The 21,531-nt window shown below is 57.5% G+C and overlaps 1 protein-coding gene across 4 annotated transcripts; it reads right to left on the reverse strand.

The window, feature by feature from the left end:
* Positions 1-1,350: 1,350 nt before the first annotated feature.
* On the reverse strand, positions 1,351-19,356 carry GTF3C5 (general transcription factor IIIC subunit 5). Of its 4 annotated transcripts, none has more exons than XM_043916889.1 (12): positions 18,941-19,355; positions 13,187-13,406; positions 11,796-11,994; positions 7,930-8,125; positions 7,025-7,129; positions 5,634-5,748; positions 5,366-5,425; positions 5,113-5,193; positions 4,822-4,919; positions 3,723-3,805; positions 2,761-2,903; positions 1,351-1,937 (listed from the first exon to the last, which is right to left on the reverse strand). In XM_043916889.1, exons 1-12 carry the CDS (start codon positions 19,094-19,096, stop codon positions 1,774-1,776), a joined length of 1,620 nt encoding a protein of 539 aa, XP_043772824.1. In that variant the 5' UTR covers positions 19,097-19,355; the 3' UTR covers positions 1,351-1,773. The 4 variants fall into 4 exon arrangements, with proteins under 4 accessions (XP_043772824.1, XP_043772823.1, XP_043772825.1 ...); XM_043916888.1 differs by having other exon boundaries at positions 4,822-4,943; XM_043916890.1 differs by lacking the exon at positions 5,366-5,425 and having other exon boundaries at positions 4,822-4,943; positions 18,941-19,356.
* Positions 19,357-21,531: the final 2,175 nt, after the last annotated feature.

Genomic DNA, 21,531 nt, shown 5'->3' on the forward strand with positions numbered 1-21,531 from the left:
CCAGGGCCAGAAATGAGGCCAGGGGACGAGGGTGACCACAACCCAACCTGCCGGTCAATCAGTGCTCGTGTCTCTGCAGGGGCCCAGCGGACACTGGAGCCTCCCAACTGCACGGGCCCATCTGAAGCTGAATTGCTGTTAATTTGTTAGGTGTGATGACAGCATCACTGTGTTTTTAAAACAAAAGCCTTGATGTGTTAGAAATATACACTGAAGTACCGGATTTCCTTAAAACAGTTCCAGCAAAACACAAATATGAAATAGAACAGAAACACGGACAGGGATTTCCCTGGTGGTCCAGTGGCTGATTCCATGCTCCCGCTGCAGGGGGCCCAGGGTTCAACCCCTGGCCAGAAAGCCAGACCCCGCATGCCACCACTAAATATCCTGCATGCTGCAACCGAAAGAAGCCACGTGCCACAAAAAAGACACGGCACAGCTAAACTAGCAAGTGCGGTTTTTAAATCAGGAGTAGATGCAACAGGTTTGGTAGAAGGTAAATGGGACTTTTTATACAACATGCAGTATTTTCGTGTATGTTTGTTCTTTCCCATAAACAAAACGCTTCTTTAAAGGGGGTGGTGGTGGTGGTGCAGGCATGTGGGCTTCTAAGCTGAGAATCACCGAATACCTGTCAGGACCTGGCAAGGCCACGCAGGCTGGCACCCGGTAGGCAGGCTCTGGGAACCGTGGGGCTGAGGTGCAGAGGCAGGGTGCTTGCCTGCCTCAGGCATGCCTTTCTCACCTCTGCACAGGAACTGAGGCGGTTTCCGGGTGGGGGGCCAGAACCCAGACCCTCTCCACTGAGGTCTGAGCTTAGCAGCATGGCTCAGGAGAGGTGGGACAAGTCCTAGCTGAGATCCGCCGGCCGGGACCGGCGGCCTGAGGGAAAGCCTTGCAGAGGTGAGGCATGGGCAGGCCTGGCCTGCCCTTTGGAACAGCTGCTTCTGGCCTTCGGGCTGAGGCGGCCTGATGGGCTCCCCTCTGGCAGGGGAAGCGTGTGGGGTGTGCGCCCCAGGAGCGTAGGTTCGGTCCCACCCAGGGACCTGCTTGCCCTCTGGTTTCCCACCAGGCAGTGTTGAGACGACTACGTCGTCCCCGGGAACCCCTCCGCAACACGTCCTTGTGGAACACGAAGGGGTGAACGCGTGGCTGGAGCGCCCTCCGAGGCGGCTCTCGCCTGGCCCACCCACCAAGGGGCGCCCGGCCTGTTCTCAGCTATCCCAGCATCACCAGCATCGGGTCACTGATGAGCAACTGAAGGGACAAATGACGTCCGGCTGGAGCCCAAGCCCCAAGGCCAGAGAAAACCCCTCTCGGATTCTGACACCCGCACGGAGACACCCAGACTCCTTGGGGAAACGTCTTTAATGAGGGCAGTTCCAGCTGGGCCTGCCCTTTGCCAGGTCACCCCAACAGATGGGGTCTAAACCTGAGGACAGTCTTTGCCACCGTGATCTGGACCAGGGTCCCCGCCCCGCCCTCACCTCCAGTCTGAGCTGCAGCCGCCCCCTCCCCAGCTGCACCATCCCCACCTCAGCTCCCGCTGGGCTCAGCCAGGGGCGGGGCTGGGCGCCGGGCTGGCGAGGTCGGGCGCAGGTACTCGGGGCCACGGGGCAGCCTGGGCGGGACCAGGGGCAGCGCACCCCGCTGCCCTCCTCAGACGGGCCGCCTAGGGCCGTGCTGGCTGCTGCAGGCAGCGCTGGGGTCCCTGCCGCGTCCCGGCCCCTTAGTGGGCCTGGGCGGGGGCCCGGCCGAGGGCCCAGGGCCACGTTACACGTAGTCCAGGATCTCCGTCTCCATCTCGTTCTCGCTCCCGTCGGACGGCTTGAACTCCTCCTCCTCCTCCTCCTCCTCGTCCTCCTCCTCGTCTTCCCCGGACTCGCCGGTCAGCTGCTCCTTCCCACTGTCCGCTTTGGTCGGGCTGGAGAAGAGGGCTGGGCCCAGAGAGCAGGGCGGGTGTGTCCCGACGCTGGCCCCGGGTGGCCCCGCCCCGGCGGTCCCTGGTCTCAGCCCCAGGGGGCCTATCTACAAATTCAGGGGCTGGGGCTCCAGCTCTGAAGCTGCTCGGGGAAGTACGGTGGCTTGTGGGCTCGGACTGGTCTAACCAGCACCTCAGAGCAACACTGATGCCCGGGGCATTAGGAACCTTCCCGGAGCAGCCCCGGGCAGCTCGGGAGTCCAGGGGACCCACAGGAGTGGGCCCAGGCTGGCTTTCCTCAACTGGGCGCTCAGAGGGGCCGGCGTCCTGGGGGAGGCTGAGTGGCCCGGCTCCTGTCAGCTCTGTGGGGGTCGGTGGTCTGGGACGCCCCCACCCCGAGCCTGGAAGGAGCCCCCGAGAGGGGTCCTTTCCCCTACTCTCCCCCAGCTCCGTCAGAGCCGCGGGCCAGCACAGGGCTCACTCCCTCCCCACGCCCAGGGGAGGGCGGGCAGCACACAGCGCCAGGGCCCCCGCCCCCCAGGAGAGACAGGAGCGGCCTGCCCACATGTGGCCACAGGACGCAGGGTGATGTCCAGGCGTGAAGTGGCGGCCCCGAGGGCAGCCCCAGCCCCACTCTTCTGGGCCCGGTTCCTGCCTGGACACCCAGGGCTGAGCGCCTCAGGGGGCTGCCGGGGGTGGGGTGGGGTGCTGGCTCCTGGCTCCCACCCTCCTCAGGGCAGGAGGCTCCCACGGGGTAAGGTTTCCTGGGGAGCAGGTCCTTGAGGGACGCCTGCTCCAGCCCCGGGGAGGCCCACGCACGCGGGGCGAGCGGCTCTCACCAGGCCTCTTGGAGCGGATGGTCTGCCGGATCATGAGGGACATGGTGTCCCTCAGCTCGTCCGTGGTCTTGGGGAGGCACCAGCCGTCACGCTCGGTGCACGAGCTCTCCGCCCCGTCGTTGCGGTGAATGATTCTCTGCAGCCTGGGCGTCGGAGACAAGGGTCGGGGGGGCTCTGCTCAAAGGTCCAGGGTGTGGGTCTCTGTTCAAAGTTCTTGCGGGGGGTGTCTCTGCTCAAAGGTATGGGGTAGGGGGTCTCTGCTCAAAGGTCCGAGGTGGGGGTCTGCTCAAAGGTCTGGGGTTGGGGGGGCGGTCTCTGTTAAACATTCTGGGGGGGGGTTTCTGCTCAAAGGTCCAGGGTGTGGGTCTCTGCTCAAAGGTCTGGGGTGGGGGTCTGCTCAAAGGTCTGGGCTTGGGGGGGTGTCTCTGCTCACAGGTGCCAGTAAGCGGTTTCGACAGAGCTGGCGCTGTGCTCAGAAAAACAGCACTCGGAGCGGACAAGTGTGGTCACGGAGGGCGTCCTTGAAAGCCGCTCCGGACTCCAGCCTGGGGTAAGCTGCCCCTCCAGCCCAGCACCCCGCCCCCAGCTTTCTAAACATCACTGCAAACAGCTGGGTTAAACGAGTCCGGGGTTCTGTCAGCTCTGGGGACTGGGAATCATGTCAGGAACCCCCATGCGGGCCACGTAGGAGGAAGACAAAGACCCAGCCCAGTGCCACGCTCTGCGCCCAGGATGGCTGGCTGCTAGGCGCAGGGTGGCCCATGGGGCCCCCAGAAAGCCACTGCTGTGTGCTGCGCGAGCCCGGCCAGAGGAGGGTCGGCAGCACTCGCTCCCCCCGGCCATCCCGAGGGGTCACGGCGGATGTGAAAGGGAAGAGAGGCAGGACACCCTTCGGTCTCTGGGGTTTTCTGCTCTGCGCCTGAGCCCCCCGGCCCTCGCCTCAGTGCCCCGCAGGTACATACTCCTCCACGTTCAGGTCACAAAACTGGTAGAACATCTGTCGGTACGGCGGCAAGGCCCCCTCCTGGAAGATGTAGACCGAGTCCTGGAAAGGAGGGCCGAGACGAGCCGGGAAGGTCAGGGGAGCATCCCGGGGGAGGACGGCGCTGGAGACCCCACAGTGGGCGGCTCCCCGGGCCCTCTCCCAGGGCAGCGGCCTGTGCCAGCCACGAGACCTGGCAGGCTTGGCTCTCCTCTCTGGATTCAGGTGGGCGGACGGACCAGAGGCCGGGAGGACATGAGCTGTGACCCCCCAGCGTGGATGGGGTGGAAGCAGCCAGGACCCCAGGACCCTCGAGCCACCCCCAGGACCAACCAGGCGCGTCTGGTGGGGAGGCCCACTGGGGCTGGGCTCTGCCTCGGCGCCTCTGAAGGGAGGCCACCTCACTTCTCCTATCTGGTCATCTTAGGAAGAGCTGCAGACCAGTTCCAGAGGTGGGGACTGCGGCCTAAAATGAGGCCCCCGAAGGCAGATGGCCACTCGGGCGAGGATGCGGCCTCCCTCCCTGAGCAGAGAGGAGACGGGTGCTACGGCAGATAGCTGGCCCTAGCCCTCTGTGGCCAGACTCCTCCCTAGGCCTGCAGCAGCTCACGTCAGGCCTTGGGACGTCTGCTGCGTCTGCTGGGTGGCTGTGCTAAGGAGGCCCGGGGCTGGGAGGGCAGCCCTCGTCCAGCCCACGGCTGGGTGCAGGTGGTCTGCTGTGGCTCTGGGCTCACAGCCCTCCGCCTCACCCTTCCCGGGGGGTCACAGGGGCCTCAGGGCCCAACTGAGAGGGCAGTGCATGCGGCTGCTGGTGTCTGAGGACCCTCCCTGAGACGGACGTGCCCCGGTGGTCAACACCCCCGCCCCTGGGGGCTTGCATCCTGAGTTGTGTTTGGAGGCTGTGCTGAGAGGTGGGAGTTGGGTGAAGGGACCGGAAGGACCATGCAGCCTCCGTCAGAGCCTCCCCGCATCACAGGCGAGGCTCAGCGTGGGCAGCAGAGCCCGGCCTGCCCAGGGGAGGGGCCGCCGCTCCACCCACCCCTCACTCTCGCCCAGGCAGACAGCCTGCCAACACCCACCTTGAGCTTGTACTTGTTGGGACTCGACTTCTGTGCACTGGCCGACCCTGAGGGGCCCAGGCCTTGCTTCAGGTCATGCATGGTGACGAGCTGGCTGGCTGCGAGGGGACCACGGCAGGGGTCTGGAATACAGGGGGGTATTTCTCCTGCCCCCCGACCGCCCCCTCCCACTCTGGGGCGCGCTGGCCAGCAGGGCCCTAGAGTGACCCTTCGGGAGGCCCCTGCCCCTCCCGCAGTCTGGATGCCCCTCTTTCCCGGCGCCTGCTCTGCAAGGGAGCCCGAGGCCCTTACTGGTCTTTTTGACGGTGATGGGGAGGCTGTAGTTGTAGGTGCTGCGCTTGGCCTTGACGGGCATGTCGCTGGGGGCGTAACCTGCCGGAGAGGGCGGGCGCGTCAGGCTAGGGGGTGCAGAGCCCCTGGCAGCGCGGCCTGCACCACAGGTGCACCGGGGCTCCCGGGGCGGCTCCTGAGAGAGGGACAGCAGCCCCCGAGCTGGAGAGACAGGAGCCGCCGTGTCTCGGTGCTTGGTGTGCGGGGGACTCACCGCAGGCGGGGGATGGACACTGACCGGACGCCTGGCCTGCACGGCAGGAGCCACAAGTAACTGTGGAAGAACAGAAGGACCACTAGAGCGGCACCACGGGGCCAGGACGGGAGCTCGGGGCCTTGGCTGCGCTAGCCCGCCTCCAACAAGCCTGCCGAGGGCGGAAGGCACTTCTCTCCATGCGGACCTATTCTCATTACCCGAGAGAACGCTGCAAACGCAAAGCTAGGAAGGGAAAAGGAAAGCAAAGGTTTCAGTGACTGTTTACCGTATTTCATTCCACATCGGATTCGGAAGTCAAGCACTTGATAAATCTTGGCCTCTGGGCGTTTTCGGGGGTCAAATCCAAATCGAATCCACAGGCTTCTCCAGGGGCCTGTTATCTGGAGACAGAAAGGATGGGGGTGCGAGGTGAGGTTCCGGCCAATCCTCGGCTCCCCTGAGATGCAGGCCCGGGGGCTGCCCAGGTGGGGCTCTGCAGCCCTTGCCCCCCAAGTGCGCACATGTGGCTCTGTCACCTGGGATGGGTCACTTGACCCTTCCAAACCTTGGTCTTCCTGTCAGAGGGCATTTTGGGGAGGATTAAAGGAGTATTAAAGCTGAAGCTCCAATACTTTGGACGCCTGATGAGAAAAGCCGACTCACTGGAAAAGACCCTGATGCTGGGAAAGACTGAGGGCAGGAGGAGAAGGAGAAGACAGAGGGTGAGATGGTTGGATGGCATCACCGACTCAATGGACAGGAGTGTGAGCAAACTCGTGAAGGAGATGAAGGACAGGGAAGCCTGGCGTGCTGCGGTCTGTGGGGCTGCAAACAGTCGGACACGCCTGAGTGACTGAACAGCAACAACACAGGAGACGGAGGCCCTGGAGCCCTTGGCACAGTGCCTGGCACAGAGGAAGAGCTTGAGAACCGTCACAACCACGCTGACGGACGGAGGCTCTGGCCCCACAAGAGCTCTGATGGTGCTCTGTCCAGAGAGCCAAGGCTGAAAGGCAGCTTCGTGAGGCCGGGTCTAGGCCAAGGAGGGCCGAGCCCGTCTGGTGCCGCCCACCCCCGCGCCCCCCACCCCGCCTGCCATCAAAGTCACACCGTTTGCCTGCCCCCCACCAGGGCCCCACGTTCAACCCCTGACCGGCAGGAGCGCCTCCTTATAGCCCCTTGGGGAATCTCGACAACGACACCCCATCTCTGTGCCCTCTTGGACTCAGTTCAAGATACATCTGCTGTGCACTGAAGGCCACTCGACCTGGGAGAAAGGGTGAATGCAGGCGGCACTGTGGCCAGGGGCCCCAGGAGCTCTGCCACGTGCTGGCTGCAGGACACTGGCACGTCGAGCCCCCAGGCCAAGCCTACCATCCTCACCAGAGCAACGCCCCTGCTGCCGCGCCTGCAGAGAAGAAAGGAGGCTGTGCGCACAGCACTTACCCCAGCCCCTGGTCCTGGAAAGCTCTCAGCTCAAGGCCATTAAAAAACACACAATCCCTTTACTTGCAAGTTACGTGATCAGTCTTGAATCCCACAGTCACCCCAATGTGGCCGATGCGTGACCGGGGAGGCCAGGGAGGGCCTCTGCAGGGGCGGTAACGAGCCGCCCAGCGGGTGCCGGGATCAGGACGACCCTGGCAGGAACCCAGGAGGCGGCGGGCGGACCCTTACCATGTAATAGGCCACGAAGGGCAGCAAGATCTTGAGCTTGTCAGGGTGGACGCTGATGTTGGCCTTGAGGGCGTTGCGTGACCAGATGGGACGGATGTCAAACAGCTGGAGGGTCAAAGCCGAGGCTGAGAGGAGGGTAGGCAGCGTGCCCGCCGGCCCCAGGGCCCCCGCAGGGTCTGGCCCCAGAGGGGCAGCCGGCAGGGAGCCGCCTCCAAGAGCCGTTGTGCGCTGGCTCGTCCCTCCCTCGGAAGCGGCCTGTGCACCCAGCTCGTGTCCAGGGCAGCTGGGTCCGGGTGTCCTGGAAGGACCACGCGGGGCACCATCCCTGTCCTTTCGCAGCTCAAAGGGTAACAGGGGAGGCAGACGACCAAAGGTGTCAGAGCAGGGACTCGAGGGGGGCGGGCCAGCAGGAGTGGCCCCAAGCCACGAAGAGGCTGGGCTGCGTGCAGAGGACGGGGGGGTGGGGCTCGGAGAGTAGCCCTACGTCCCCTGACCCAGTGACTTGGGCCAGGCGGAAGGCTGCCTCCTCCCGGGGCCGCCCGGCCAGCCGACTCTAATGGGGAGGAAGGGCCAGGTTTGGCACGCAGCAGGTGCCCCAGCTGATGTGCCCGGGCCAATGACTGGAGGAAGGAAGTTTCTAGGACCCCGGAGCTCCAGGCTGCAGTCACGCCTGGACCACGCTGACCCCCAGAGGACCTCGGAGGAGGCTGAAGAACACTTTCAGCCTTGGGAAGGCAGGGCGTACACGGGCAGAGCTTTAGACGTGGCATCTGGAGGTAACGGTTCCCGCGAGTTAATAAGCAAGTCTGAGACCAGCATGGGGCCCCGCGGGTAAACGGGGCAGCCGACGGGGCCCGCAGGTAAATGGGCGGCCGGGGCGGGGTGGGGGGGGGGCGCGGGCGCACCTTCCTCAGCTCCTCCTCCACTCTGTGGTCCACGGGGTTGGTGCAGACCTTCTTCCACGTCTGGACCGCGGCCTCCATCGGCCGCTCGGGCACCTCGTCCCCCTCAAAGTTGACAAAGATGGCGTTGTGGGGGCGCCGGGCCCTGCTCAGGCCGATCAGGTTCTCACCCGAGATGGCGGGATTGTTGTAGCCTTCCCTAGGGGCAGAGAGAGGGGTGAGGGCAGGAGCGCCAGGCGTGGGCCCGGCTGGACACTGGTGGCCCACGTCTGGGTGCTTCCACTGGAACCTGGGCAAGGGGAGGACCTCGGTGCCGGCTGGGGGAGAAGGGGCAGCGAGTCTGAGAGCTCGGGGAGGCTCTGAAGCTGGGCCTCAAGCCCCAGAGGCTGGTGACCTCACACCCGCATCGAGTTGTCACGGCACCGTCCAGCCAGCGAGAAGCTGGGAGCAGCCCAGCGTCCGTCGGGCAGGGAGCGGGGAATCAGCGGAGGTGTGGCCACACAGGAACCACAGAGCCTCTGTCAGCTGGGCTTACTGACGTCCCAGCTTGCTCATCTAACCCTCGAAACGGTCCTTCCGTCTTCCCATAACGAAGGACCCAACTTCCACAAGTCCCTGAGGCCACGGGGGTTGGAGACCTGCTTGGGCCAGAGTTCAAGGAGACAGAGCTTGGATTCCAGCCCCGGGAGGCTGGGCAGGGAGATGCGGGGGTGGGTGGCGGTGGCACCGACCGCTGTCCGGCCGCCTGCAATGGAGCCCGAGTCCCTGACTTGGAAGCATCTCAACGATACTGCAGTGAAGGGAAGACGGATACTGCCGAACAGTCTCGTCACAGAGCACAGAGGCTAACAGGACTCTCCTTCCACTGCGGGGACACAGGTTCCCTCTCTGCTTGGGAACTCAGATCCTGCAAACCATGTGGTGTGGCCAAGAATAAAACAAGTGTTTAAAAAGGGCTCCGTTTCTACAGCAGAAAACAGTGCAGTACTGTAAGGCGATTATCCTTCAACTGGAAACAAGCAAATTAAAAAAGAAAAACGCGCTCTGTTGCCAGCAACTGTGCTGGGCCTGCCTTTATGAGCACGGAACACACAGGGCCAACACCTCCCAGGAGGCTCCAAGCGCCTTCCTCTGTGGTGGGAGTCGGAGCGTACGGCCTCGCTGAAGCAGGGGAGCAGCCCCAGGGACCCCCAGATGCCCACCATCATCTCCCACAACTGCCATCACATGGCCACTTCCACACCATCCAGGCCCCACCCCAACCCACTGAATCATTTTGAAGTACTTTTTAAAGTGCATCCTGGATGTCACACAGGGGATTATTCCCTTTTAAATCTCTTTCCATTTCACCTTAGTTTTCCATGAGTACACATCATCTGCATATTTACAAAGAACAACAAAGTGACTTTTCACATTGGGAAATAGAATTACAAAGATGGGATCAAACCTGTGCCTTTTTTCAAAAGCGTGACTCCATCTGAAACCCCCAGAATGTTGTCCAGTTTTCAAAGACACCTCCCTGAAGCCCCAGACACCTGAGTAGGAAAACCCCTGGTGGCCCCCCTGGGCCAGGCGGCAGCTGCAAGGAGAACCCCCCCCGCCTGGCTGTCTCCCCCCACCTCAACTGCCTCAAGGAGGAGGGACCCCGTCAGGAGTTCACGGGTCATCTAGGAAGGTGAACCTCCCTGGACCAGGGCAGGCCAGTGAGGCGGACGCCAGGCCTCCTCAGCCAGTCTTCGGTACCCAGGAAGGTCAGCAGAGCAGAAAAATCGACAGCAGCCCTGGGAGAAAAGGCAGACTCTTTCCATGTGCCAGAAAATCGATAAAACACACAGGAGAAAAACAGGGCCCGTGGGTCCCAGGGCAGCTGGCTTTCCACCCTAGTCCCCCTTCCAGAGGCGGGGGGGACGGCTGTCTGCTGGCCCCAGGGGACAGAGAAGTGACTCCAATGCCACCAGCCAGCGGGGTGGGATAATGGACTCAACAGGCCTGAGACGCGACTCTTGCCTGGCTCTCGAGTCACCTTGGAGACAACGGGGCAGCAGAGAGGCCTGGGCTGGGATGACGCTGAGGACACTGTTACGCTCGCGCGTTCTGCGGACAGTGCTGTGGCCACCTTAGTCCTTCCCGTCAGAGACGCATACCGACTTGGTTCTGGGGGACGCGCTGTGAGGCCAGGGTGGCAGAGGGGGAGAGGAAGCCAGCAGCAGAAGGCTGCTAATGGCTGAAGCTGGTGACGTGGGTTGGGGGCCCAGACACCGCCCCTCTCCTTTTGGAACTCCACAGAATGCATTTTTTAAAGGAAGAGAACCATTCCTCTTTCTCTTCAGGGCAGAATCTAAGCTCCTCCGTGGGGTCTGCGGGACCCTCAGCAACCAGTCTCTCGGCTTCAGGGACGACGCCCCCAGACCAGTCCTCTGCAGCGGCCAGCAGCAGCACCCGGGTCTGGCACGCCCTCCCTCCCCGGATCTTCACCTGCCCGGCTGTGGCTGCTTCAAAGGTCACGGCCCCCAGGAGTGCTCCCTATGCCCCACGCATGGTCCACAACAGCCCACTCCCCACCTGTCCCCTTTAAGACACACGCCTGCCCACTGGTCCCCGCCGCCCACTCATTAACCCCACGTGGCCTGCCGGCTCCCCAGCTGGGCCCCTACAGAGCCGCCTGTCGTGTTCCCTCCGACTCTGGCTCCACGGGGAGGCCTGGGCCCCGCCAGGCGGGCAGTGCTCGTTGCTGGAAATCCTTGATGAGGGAGAAGGTGCTCGTCCGCCCGCCCCTCCAGAGAGGACTGCCTGGCCCCACCTTCCCGGTTCTCCCAGGCTTCTGTTCTCAAACTCAGTTCGTTTTTATAGCATGCAGTCTGCTCTGGCGCGGTTCTCTGGACACGAGCCACCTCGGCCCACGGAGCCGGCTCTGGTCAAGGCAGCGTGGTCTTCCCTGGCACAGACAGGCCGTCATTTAATTAACTACATGGCCCCTATTCATGGACTGGTCGCCACCCACTTATCCACTGTCTCACACTCTGCCGGCACTCACTGTTCTGAGTATTCCCAAGAGCTTCGGTCATGCAGCTCTCTAACGATGCAGAGACGCAGGGACTATTACCATTGCTATCAGGCGGAGAGGCGGGAGCAGGAGGTTGGGGCTCTTGTGGGATCACAGGCCCAGGACCTGAACACAGGCCCCGCCAGCCCGGGCTCTCCCACCACATCAGGTTCTCCCAGCTTCCTGCCCACAGCCAGCCAGGAACGCTCTCATCAGTGTATTATCTTAGAGCACTGAGGTGGGAATCACTATGGGATAAGTTCCTACAGGAGGAACCACTTGGTTGACTGGAAAGAACATTTAACACCACAGCAGGGGAATTCCCTGGTGGTCCAGTGGTTAGGACTATGTGCTTCTACTACAGGGAACACGGGTTCGATCCCTGGTCAGGGAACTAAGATCCCCTAAGCCTCTGGTATGGCCAAATTAAAACATAACTGTAATAAATTCTGCCAGATCGCTCTCCAAAACAGTCAACCAACCTCGTTCTTGGTGCTCCCAGGTAGGAGGGGTCTGTCTCTCCCTACTTCCAGGTACACACCTTTGGCGATGGGCCCTCAAGTCCTGGGGCGACATCTTGACTGACATTCCATGGTGTGGGGACAGCCCTAAGCAAGGACTCTGGGTGAGACGCAGGGACCAGGGCCGGTTCCTGACTCCCCTGGTAACCAGCTGCTCTGCTGTTAGAGGCACTGGGGCCATGGGCCTGAGCAAAGCCAGCTGCCCTGGCCCCTGGGCCCGTGAGCGGCAGCGTCCAGCCCTCTGAGGACGGGGCCCTGGCCCTGAATCCCGATGCCGCGCAGCGGCGACCAAGGGCGGCACTCACCGGTGCTGCGTCTCTGGGCGGTAGTAGTAGTCCACCGGCGTGTCCAGCCTGGAGAAGATGGGCGGGGGGATGTAGAGCGGCAGGTCCTGGTGGAAGAAGCTCTCCTTCTGGGGCTTGAGCATGAGCACCTTGTCGTACATGGACACCTGCCTGCCGTCCGCCTCTGTGTGCACTGCCAGGTACTGGAAGTCGGACATTCCTGGGGAGGGAGCAGATGGATGGCGGACGCCCTTTAACACCGCCCAGGCCCTGGCAGCTGCCACACAAGGCCCACGTCTGCTTGGGGGCGGTGAGGGGGCCTTACGGGAGAGGCTGCTGGGCAAGAGTGGCAGGAGCTGAAACCACCCCCGCCTTGAATCGCTTCTGGGAGCTCGGCCCCGGGTGCTCCGAGTCACCTGGAGAGATGTTATTTGGGGGGCGGGGGGTTACATGACCCTGAGGATGGAGTCCAGGTTGGGAATGCGCATGCCGCACCGTGCAGCGCTGAGACGCCGCACCTCTCGCTAGCCCCAGGTGAGGCTGATGCTGCCGGTCCGGGACACACACTGAGCAGGAACTGCGGGCTCAGTTAGAGACGAAAAATGCATCATGGGGAGAGCCCCGTCCCGGGAAGGACAGCCCTTTCTGGTGAAGACACATTCCACCAGCGATGGACATTCAAAACGCCCAACATGTAGGGGTCCCAAGACCTGCGTTAGTCTTTGTACACTTTCTATTCTTCGTTTTCAGTCTTTTGTTTCCTTCAGTTTCTGTCTTAGAACTGCAGTTGCTACTATAGACGCGCTCCAGACGTTAGTTATTTGCCAAGTGCTTCCCGTGCACATGAATCAGCTCTCTACACAGCATCATCTCCCGAATCCCCATGGGGGCCTAAGGGACTCAGAGCCCCCACTGTCAGACAAGCAGACCCAGGGAGGCTCAGGCAGGCATGACTCTCTTCCTTACTCCATGCCGCACCCCTGTGAGGACCCCACGGGAGACATCTAGTTGGCTAAGAGGTCAAAGGACATGAGGTCCTGAGGGGTTGAGGTGATCTGGAAAGGATTCAGACAGCAGATAAGACCAGCAGCGGTCAAGGGTCTCCAAATACGAGGGAGGGGATGGGGTTGAAAATTGGAGGCCTGTGGACCTTTCCCTTTGGCCCCACAAAATGGTTTTAAACATGAGATTTCTCAGAGAACTCCAGCGGCCAAGAGCCCAGGGTCCATAGGGAGCAGCTGGCTGGAGTGAAGGCAGCCTGCCTCCTGGACGGGGCCCATGCTCTGCCCCCACCCTCACGCCTGGGCACAGCCTGGCCCCCTTCACGGGCAGATGATCCACGCAGCCCCCGCAGGCAAGAGGGACACAGGCCCGGAAATAACCCAGGCAGGAAGAATGCATCTCGCAGTTACCTTGAAATTTGAAGACAGTGGAGACGACTCCAAGGCTCTCTATGTCGTACGTGACCCGGGGGCGAGCCTCAGGCCCCAGCACCCCGCTCTGTCGCCTGGTCTTCCGCTTGATCCGGAGCAGCAGGCTGTTGGTGCTGAAGCGGTTGGCACACACGGGGTGGCAGTAGGGGTCCTTCGGCCGGAAGTAAAGCTCCAGCCTCTTGGTGGCATCTGCGTAGATCTGCGGTGAGGCCAAAGGAGACGGTGACGTGGAGGCTGGCTGAGCGGGCAGCTCCTCCCTCAGTGAAGGCCCGATGGGGACCCTGGAGGCTTCTTCTGTTTTGTGTTCTGGGCTCTTAGTTCCCAAAAGACTCATCTTCCAAACCCAAGGATCTCAGCTTTTATCTGGTGGAGAACATGAGGACAGCCTCCTCCTTTCTAAGGCTTCCCTGGTGGCTCAGATGGTAAAGAGTGTGCCTGCAAGGTGCGAGACCAGGGTTCCTTCCTGAGTCGGGAAGACCCCCTAGAGAAGGGCATGGCTACCCACTCCAGTAATCTTGTCTGGATCATCCCACGGACAGAGAAGTCTGGTGGGCTACCGTCCATGGGGTCGCACAGAGTTGGACACGACTGTGTGACTAACACCTTCTTTCTTCTAAAAGGTTGTAAAGCGGCAAAGTTGGAGACAATAACTGCCAGTTAAGCAAAGCCTGGTCAGTGCAAGGAACCGCCATTCTCCCGGCAGCACTTCATGGAGGTGTTACCCCTGCGTCTGCCATGGAGAGTCTGGGTGGGAACTGCATGACTTGTCGAGGGTTAGGAACTACTCACCCCAAAAGATCCGAGTATTCAGCCTCATTTACAAATGTTTCCAGGTCCAAAGGAGACGAAATCAGTAACAAGCACTTTGGCCCTGACTCATGTGACTTCTCCTTTCCAGGCCTTGGTTCCTTCTCCTTAAAATGGTAATAGGAGTATCTACTCCTCAGATTCTTACGATGACTAAATGAACATATATGTCAGGTGCTTAGCCTGACACCTAAACCATGGTAAACACTCTACCCGTGTCATCCATACAGGAATGCCTGTCCCACACGGGCTAAGAGGGAACAGTAAGTGTCAGCTGCGTGCATGTGAAAGCACCAACAACGTCCCCTAGGCCAAGGCCACCTACCTGCTGGTGTCCAACACCCAGGACACAGCCTGGCCCTCAGCAGGTGTTCAGGAAGCGTCTAGGGAAAGGAGGTTAAAAAAAGCCCCTATCATCAGGGAATAGGTCTATTAGACTGCTGTGCCAGGAATGACCCTAGATGTGGGCCTGGCACAGAGTGGGTGCACAAGAAACAGGAATGGAATGAATGAGTGACCAGTCTCTTCCCCAAAGGGCTCACCCTGTACCTCGGTACAAACATCCCTGGGGTTAGCAGGAGTACGGATCCTGTCAAAGCCACAGTAAAGCCAGTAAGGGTAAAAGAACAAGATGTGACTGACTGGGCCTCTACGAGCCTCCTGTGCTAATGACACGTTCAGGCTTTTCAATATTCATAAAGGATAAGGAAGCAGAATTAATAAGAGTTCAGACTTCAGAGGGAGGCATGCATGTGTTTAAATTCCCACTGTACTATGTAGGGGCTTGTTTGACCCAACTTTTCTTCCTGTGTCTTTACCTAAAAAATGGGAATAATAATGGTACCTAACTCACAGAACTGTGTTTGAGTGTCTCCTGAGGAGGTCTGGGTCAGCAGTGGCCTGCCGCAGGGGCAGGGGCTCTGGGTGCAGCAGACCTGGGTGTGGCATGAGCCCTCTTGGAGGAGGTCGCCATTAACCCCATCACAGAGCTGCCGGAACTTACATGGTCTGGGAAACAGACTCTCGGAGGGCACAAACAGAAACTTGTGTGCACCAGGACCCAGGAGAAAGGAGCAGTGACCCCAAAAGAGACTGAGCCAGACTTGCCCGGGAGTGTCCAGGAGTCTCTGGCGGGCGTGGGTCGGCGGTGGCCTGCTGCAGGGCTGGGGGCACTGAATGTGGCAGTGTGTGCACAAGACCTTTTGAAGGAGGTCGCCGTTATCTTCATTACTTCCACCATAGTTTGGCCCCAGGTAAATAAATAACAGGGAGGAAATACAACTGCACCCATCAACGGAAAATTGGACTAAAGATTTACTGAGCATGGCCCTGCCCATCAGAACAAGAGCCAGTTTCCCCCTCAGTCAGTCTCTCCCATCAGGAAGCTTCCATAAGCCTCAACCTTCTCCATCAGAGGGCAGACAGACTGAAAACCACAATCACAGAAAACTAACCAATCTGATGACATGGACCACAGCCTTGTCTGACTCAATGAAACTATGACTCATGCTGTGGAGGCCATCCAAGACGGACAGGTCATGGAGGAGAATTCTGACAAAATGTGATCCACTGGAGAAGGGAATGGCAAACCACTTCAGTATTTTTGTCTTGAGAACCCCATGAACAGTTCAGTTCAGTTGCTCAGTCGTGTCCGACTCTTTGGGATCCCATGGACCACAGCACGCCAGGCCTCCCTGTCCATCACCAACTCCCAGAGTTTACCCAAACTCATGTCCATTGAGTCGGTGATGCCATCCAACCATCTCATCCTCTGTTGCCCCCTTCTCCTCCGCCTTCAATCTTTCCCAGCATCAGGGTCTTTTCAAAGACCCTCTTCGCATCAGGTGGCCAAAGTATTGGAGTTTCAGCTTCAGCATCAGTCCTTCCAATGAACACCTAGGACCAATCTCCTTTAGGATGGACTGGTTAGATCTCCTTGCAGTCCAAGGGACTCTCAAGAGTCTTCTCCAACACCGCAATATGAACAGTATGAAAAGGCAAAAAGATAGGACACTGAAAGATAAATTCCACAGGTCGGTAGGTGCCCAATATGCTACTGGAGATCAGTGGAGAAATAACTTCAGAAAGAATGAAGAGACAGAGCCAAAGCAAAAACAACACCCAGTTGTGGATGTGACTGGTGATGGAAGTAAAGTCCGAAGCTGTAAAGAGGAATATTGCTTAGGAACCTGGAATGTTGGTCCATGAATCAAGGCAAATTGGAAGTGGTCAAACAGGAGATGGTAAGAGTGAACGTCAACATTTTAGGAATCAGAGAACTAAAATGGACTGGAATGAATGAGTTTAATTCAGATGACCATTATATCTACTACTGTGGGCAGGAATCCCTTAGAAGAAATGGAGTAGCCCTCAGAGTCCACAAAGAGTCCAGAATGAAGTACTTGGTGCAATCTCAGAAACGACAGAAGGAGCTCTGCTCCTTTCCAGGGCAAACCATCCAAGTCAAAAGATACCTGGAGTAACAGGCAAATTTGGCCTTGGAATACAGAATGAAGCAGGGATAAGGCTAATAGAGTTTTGCCAAGAGAACGCACTGGTCATAGCAAACACCCTCTTCAAACAACACAAGAGAAGACTCTACACTTGGACATCACCAGATGGTCAACACCGAAATCGATTGATTATATTCTTTGTAGCCAAAGATGGAGAAGCTCTATACAGTCAGCAAAAACAAGACCAGAAGCTGACTGTAGCTCAGATCATGAACTCCTTATTGCCGAATTCAGACTTAAAATGAAGAAACTAGGGAAAACCACTAGACCATTCAGGTATGACCTAAATCAAATCCCTTACAATTATACAGTGGAAGTGAAAAGCAGATTCAAAGGATCAGATCTGATAGAGTGCCTGAAGAATTATGGACAGAGGTTCGTGACACTGTACAGGAGACAGGGATCAAGACCATCCCCATGGAAAAGAAATGCAAAAAAGCAAAGTGGCTGTCTGAGAAGGCCTTACAAACAGCTGTGAAAAGTAGAGAAGTGAAAAGCAAAGGAAAAAAGGAAAGATATTCCCATTTGAATGCAGAGTTCCAAAGAATAGCAAGGAGAGATAAGAAACCCTTCCTCAGCAATCAGTGCAAAGAAATACAGGAAAACAATAGAATGGGAAAGACTAGAGATCTCTTCAAGAAAATTAAAGATACCAAGGGAACATTTCATGCAAAGACGGGCACAATAAAAGACAGAAATGGTATGGACCTAACAGAAGCAGAAGATATTAAGAAGAGGTGGCAAGAATACACAGAAGAACTATACAAAAAAGATCTTCACGACCCAGATAATCATGATGGTGTGATCACTCACCTAGAGCCAGACATCCTGGAGTGGGAAGTCAAGTGGGCCTTAGGAAGCATCACTAGGAACAAAGCTAGTGAAGGTGATGAAATTCCAGTTGAGCTATTTCAAATCCTAAAAGATGATGCTATGAAAGTGCTGCACTCAATATGCCAGCAAATTTGGAAAACTCAGCAGTGGCTACAGGACTGGAAAAGGTCAGTTTTCATTTCAATCCCTAAGAAAGGCAATGCCAAAGAATGCTCAAACTACCACACAATTGCACTCATCTCACAGGCTAGTAAAGTAATGCTCAAAATTCTCCAAGCCAAGCTTCACCAGTACATGAACCGTGAACTTCCAGATGTTCAAGCTGGTTTTAGAAAAGGCAGAGGAACCAGAGATCAAATTGCCACCATTCAGTGGATCATCGAAAAAGCAAGAGAGTTCCAGAAAAACATCTACTTCTGCTTTATTGACTATGCCAAAGTGTTTGACTGTGTGGTTCACAAGGAGTCGGACACAACTGAGCAACTGAACTGAACTGTGAGTTCATCACTAGATGGCTGTGAAGATTCAATCATGCATTCAAACAATATTTTGGAAGCAGGCACAATTAGGGATGTTCAGATTACAAGAATGATCAAGAGAGACCAGGACCCACAAGAGCTGATCATCTCAGAACCAAGGGTCCAAGACAGACAACAAAGACTCTAAAACACAACTTCAGATTGGAATTAGTAGTTGAACTGCTAGCAGCCACTTTAGTAAGGGCAGTCAAGGAAGGACTCTCTAAAATAGAGACACTTCAAGACCTGGTGCATTAAGTCACTGACATACTGCTTTGCACAAGGTAAAGAATTCATCCCAGCTCCACTGTTTCCTGGGGGAACTTGAACAAGCTGTATTTCAGTTTTCCTGTAAAATCTGGACAACCACACTCCTCAATGGCAGGGTTCTGATGCGATGCGAATGTAGGTAAAGAACCTAGAAATATAGCTGGTGCAGAATAAATTTGCAGGAGACCAGGGTTCGATCCCTGAGTTGGGAAGTTCTCTGGAGAGGGGAATGGCAATTCACTCCAGTATTCTTGCCTGGAGAATTCCATGGACAGAAGAGAAACCTGGCGGGCTACAGTCCGCGGGGTCGCAAAGAGTCGGACATGACTGAGGGACTAACACACATACATTACTACTCTTTAATAACATAATCCTTCCCCCCCTTCTCATGTAGGTCTGTTGTTGTGTCGCTTGGTCGGTCCGACTCTTTGCGACCTCCATGGACTGCAGCCCTCCGAGCTCCTCTGGTCCATGGGACTTTCCAGGCACGAACACTGGAGTGGGTTGCCATTTCCTCTCCAGGATCTTCGAACGGCGCGTCTCCTGCACTGCAGGCGGATTCTTTGCCACTGGGCCACCAGGGAAGCCCCTGTTCCCTCAGATCCTAGAGGAAATCAGTCTACGCCCGGCAGCCCCAAAAGCAGACCCCCGCCCCCAGAACCGGTTCTGGCCGCTCCAGAACCGACTGGAGCTCCGTTGCCAAGGCAACCTCAGATCCCTCCCGGGGTGGTCTTGCCCTTCAGCCGCAGTCCCGCGACTCGGCGCTCCCCTGGGGACTCCCCGCTCCTCACCCGGGAGACGCCTTCCTCGCCGCCCAGGGTCCGCAGCATCTTAGACACGTCGCGCACCACGCCCGGGTACTCCACACACACCATGCGCCTCTCGCGCCGCAGCTCCACTGGGATGGCGGCGCCCGGCCGAGCGTCTGCCGCCGCCGCCGCCGCCATCCCTGCCAGTCCAGTCAGGCCCACCGGGGGGCGGGGGTATGGAGGGGGAACGTCCCCTCCACACGCTCCTGGAAGCCTCGTCTCAATGGTTCCGCGAAGGAATCGTTCCGGGGTCCCCTCCCCACTCGCTTGTAGTCTATATCCCTGACTTCCGTGAGGCTCGAAGGCTTCGAGGAGGACACCGCTGAGGAGAAGGCCCGAGCCTCGGCGGCAAACGACCGCGCGGAACCCCACGTCTGTGTGTAAGATAATAAGATGAAGCACCCGAGGGGCGGGGTAGAGGCCAATTTCATCAACCAACCCGCGAGGGACCCGGAGGACGTGTAAGATACGCCCAGTGAGACTTTAACCAATGAGAACCCGAGGGGCCCGCAGTCTTTTAGCCAATGAGGAGTCGAGAGGAAGCCGGGTTCCGGCCCCCTCCTTCCGGTTTCCTTTCCGCTAATAACAAACCAGTCGTAGGCGGTGCCCCGCCCCTTCCTCGAATTCCTCCCACTGACAGCTCGAGGGCGGGTTCGAGGCGGACTTCCGGTGTGTTGTCTTTGGCGGGTAGGTCCCAATAATGAATTGGTTTCCGGGCGCTCACCTCAAGAGGTTTCTTGAGGGGCTGGGACCCCCCCCCCACACTCCCCACCTCTACCCCACTCCTGCTGGCCCTCCGAAGACAGAGGCCACGAGGAGTTCAGTCTGGAAATGGCGAGAGCGAGAGAATTGTGCTCTGAATTTTTTTTTTTTTTGCCATTTTGCGCGCCTTTCAGGATCTCAGTGATCAGGTGAAAGCCCAGAAGTCTAAGATCGCCACCGGATCGCCAGGGAACTCCCGGGAATTGCGCCTTGAGTGCTCGTCCGCCTCCACACAGGGCAAACCTGGAAGTGGCCCCCCACTCACCCCCGGCTGGGGCAGAATGCAGGCGTTGGTCCTTTGTTTCTTAAGAGTTATTTAACGCCTGTTGTGAAGCGTTAAGTGAGCAGCTGTGTGGAAGACCCCGAACCAAGGGGCCGGGGGCCATTCTAGAGAATTACGAGGACAAAAACTATAGGGAGAAAAGTGTGTGATGGGGAGATGAAGGGTTAGAGGTAGACATAGGCCAGACAGATCCTGAAAAGGATGTACCTAACAGATTGGCTTTTTCTGAGTGCGATGGAGAACGCTTGAGGGGTTTTATGCAGGGAGTACCAGAATCTGGCTTATGCATATAAAAGACTGCGGCTATTGTGTAGAGAATAGACCAGAAAAGGCATAAGTGGATTCAGATAAACTAACGAAGTGAAAGTCGCTCAGTCGTGTCCAGCTCTTTGTGATCATCCATGGAATTCTCCAGGCCAGAATACTGGTGTGGGTAGCCTTTCCCTTCTCCAGAGGATCTTCCTGACCCCGGGATCAAACTCAGGTCTCCCGCATTGCAGGCAGATTCTTTACCAGCAGAGCCACAAGGGAAGCCCAAGAATACTGAAGTGGGTAGCCTATCCCTTCCCCAGCAGATCTTCCCATCCCAGGAATGGAACTGAGGTCTCCTGCATTGCAAGCGGATTCTTTATCTACTGAGCTATCACGGAAGCCCAAACTAACAGAGAGTCTGTATAATCCAGGCAAGGGATGCTGCTTGAGACCAAGGAAGTGGCAGTGAGGATGGAAAGAAGGGACTGGACTTGAGGATGTTAAAGGAGATAAAAATCAGAGCACAGGGCCCCTTGGATATGGATACCCCAAGTTTCTGAAGTGACTTCTGAGTCAAAAGACTACCTTTTTAGCCTAGATGGATTTAAGAAGGCCAAATAAATACCACGGAAATATGTTTTTAAAAGAAAAATGTGTAATCCAAAAGTGAGACTCTGAGACTTTGAAAGGAAGGCCCCTCTGAGAACACAGGAATCAACCAAGAGAACGTGGCAGACGAGCCAGAGGAGGGTGGACGTGAGGACTGCAGCCCCTGACCTACCTCGTTCCGTGGGAACTTGCCTCTTCTATTACCAAAGAAGGTTCTATGCTGTGAGGCCAGGATAATACTCCACTTTCCCATGCCTTGGATAAGGACAGAATTCTCCATTAGGGAATTATAGATAGGGAACTTCAGGGGGATTTGGGAGACCACAGTAAGACTAATGATCACTCAAGAAAGTAATGGGAAAATTCTGAAGCAATATGGGCTTGCTTCACTCATGAAGCAAAACAAATCACTTAGCATCAGAGTCAGATTGGCCATCTTAATGACAAAATCCAGCTAACTTGCTTAGCAACAAAACCATGCAACAGAAGCAGAAGACATGTCCCCAAACAAACAAAAACAATGGTGGCATGAGACCTACATCCTCCCCGTGAGCTCAGTAAGTTAGTAACCCCCCAAAACAATAAAAAAAAAATAAGGCCTACAACATGCCCAGTGGGGTCACGAACTTAATGACCCCCAAGACAGGCTCTGTGCACGCAAAAAGCA

The sequence above is a fragment of the Cervus elaphus genome, chromosome 11, assembly GCF_910594005.1.
Source record: "Cervus elaphus chromosome 11, mCerEla1.1, whole genome shotgun sequence".
Lineage (NCBI taxonomy): Eukaryota > Metazoa > Chordata > Mammalia > Artiodactyla > Cervidae > Cervus > Cervus elaphus.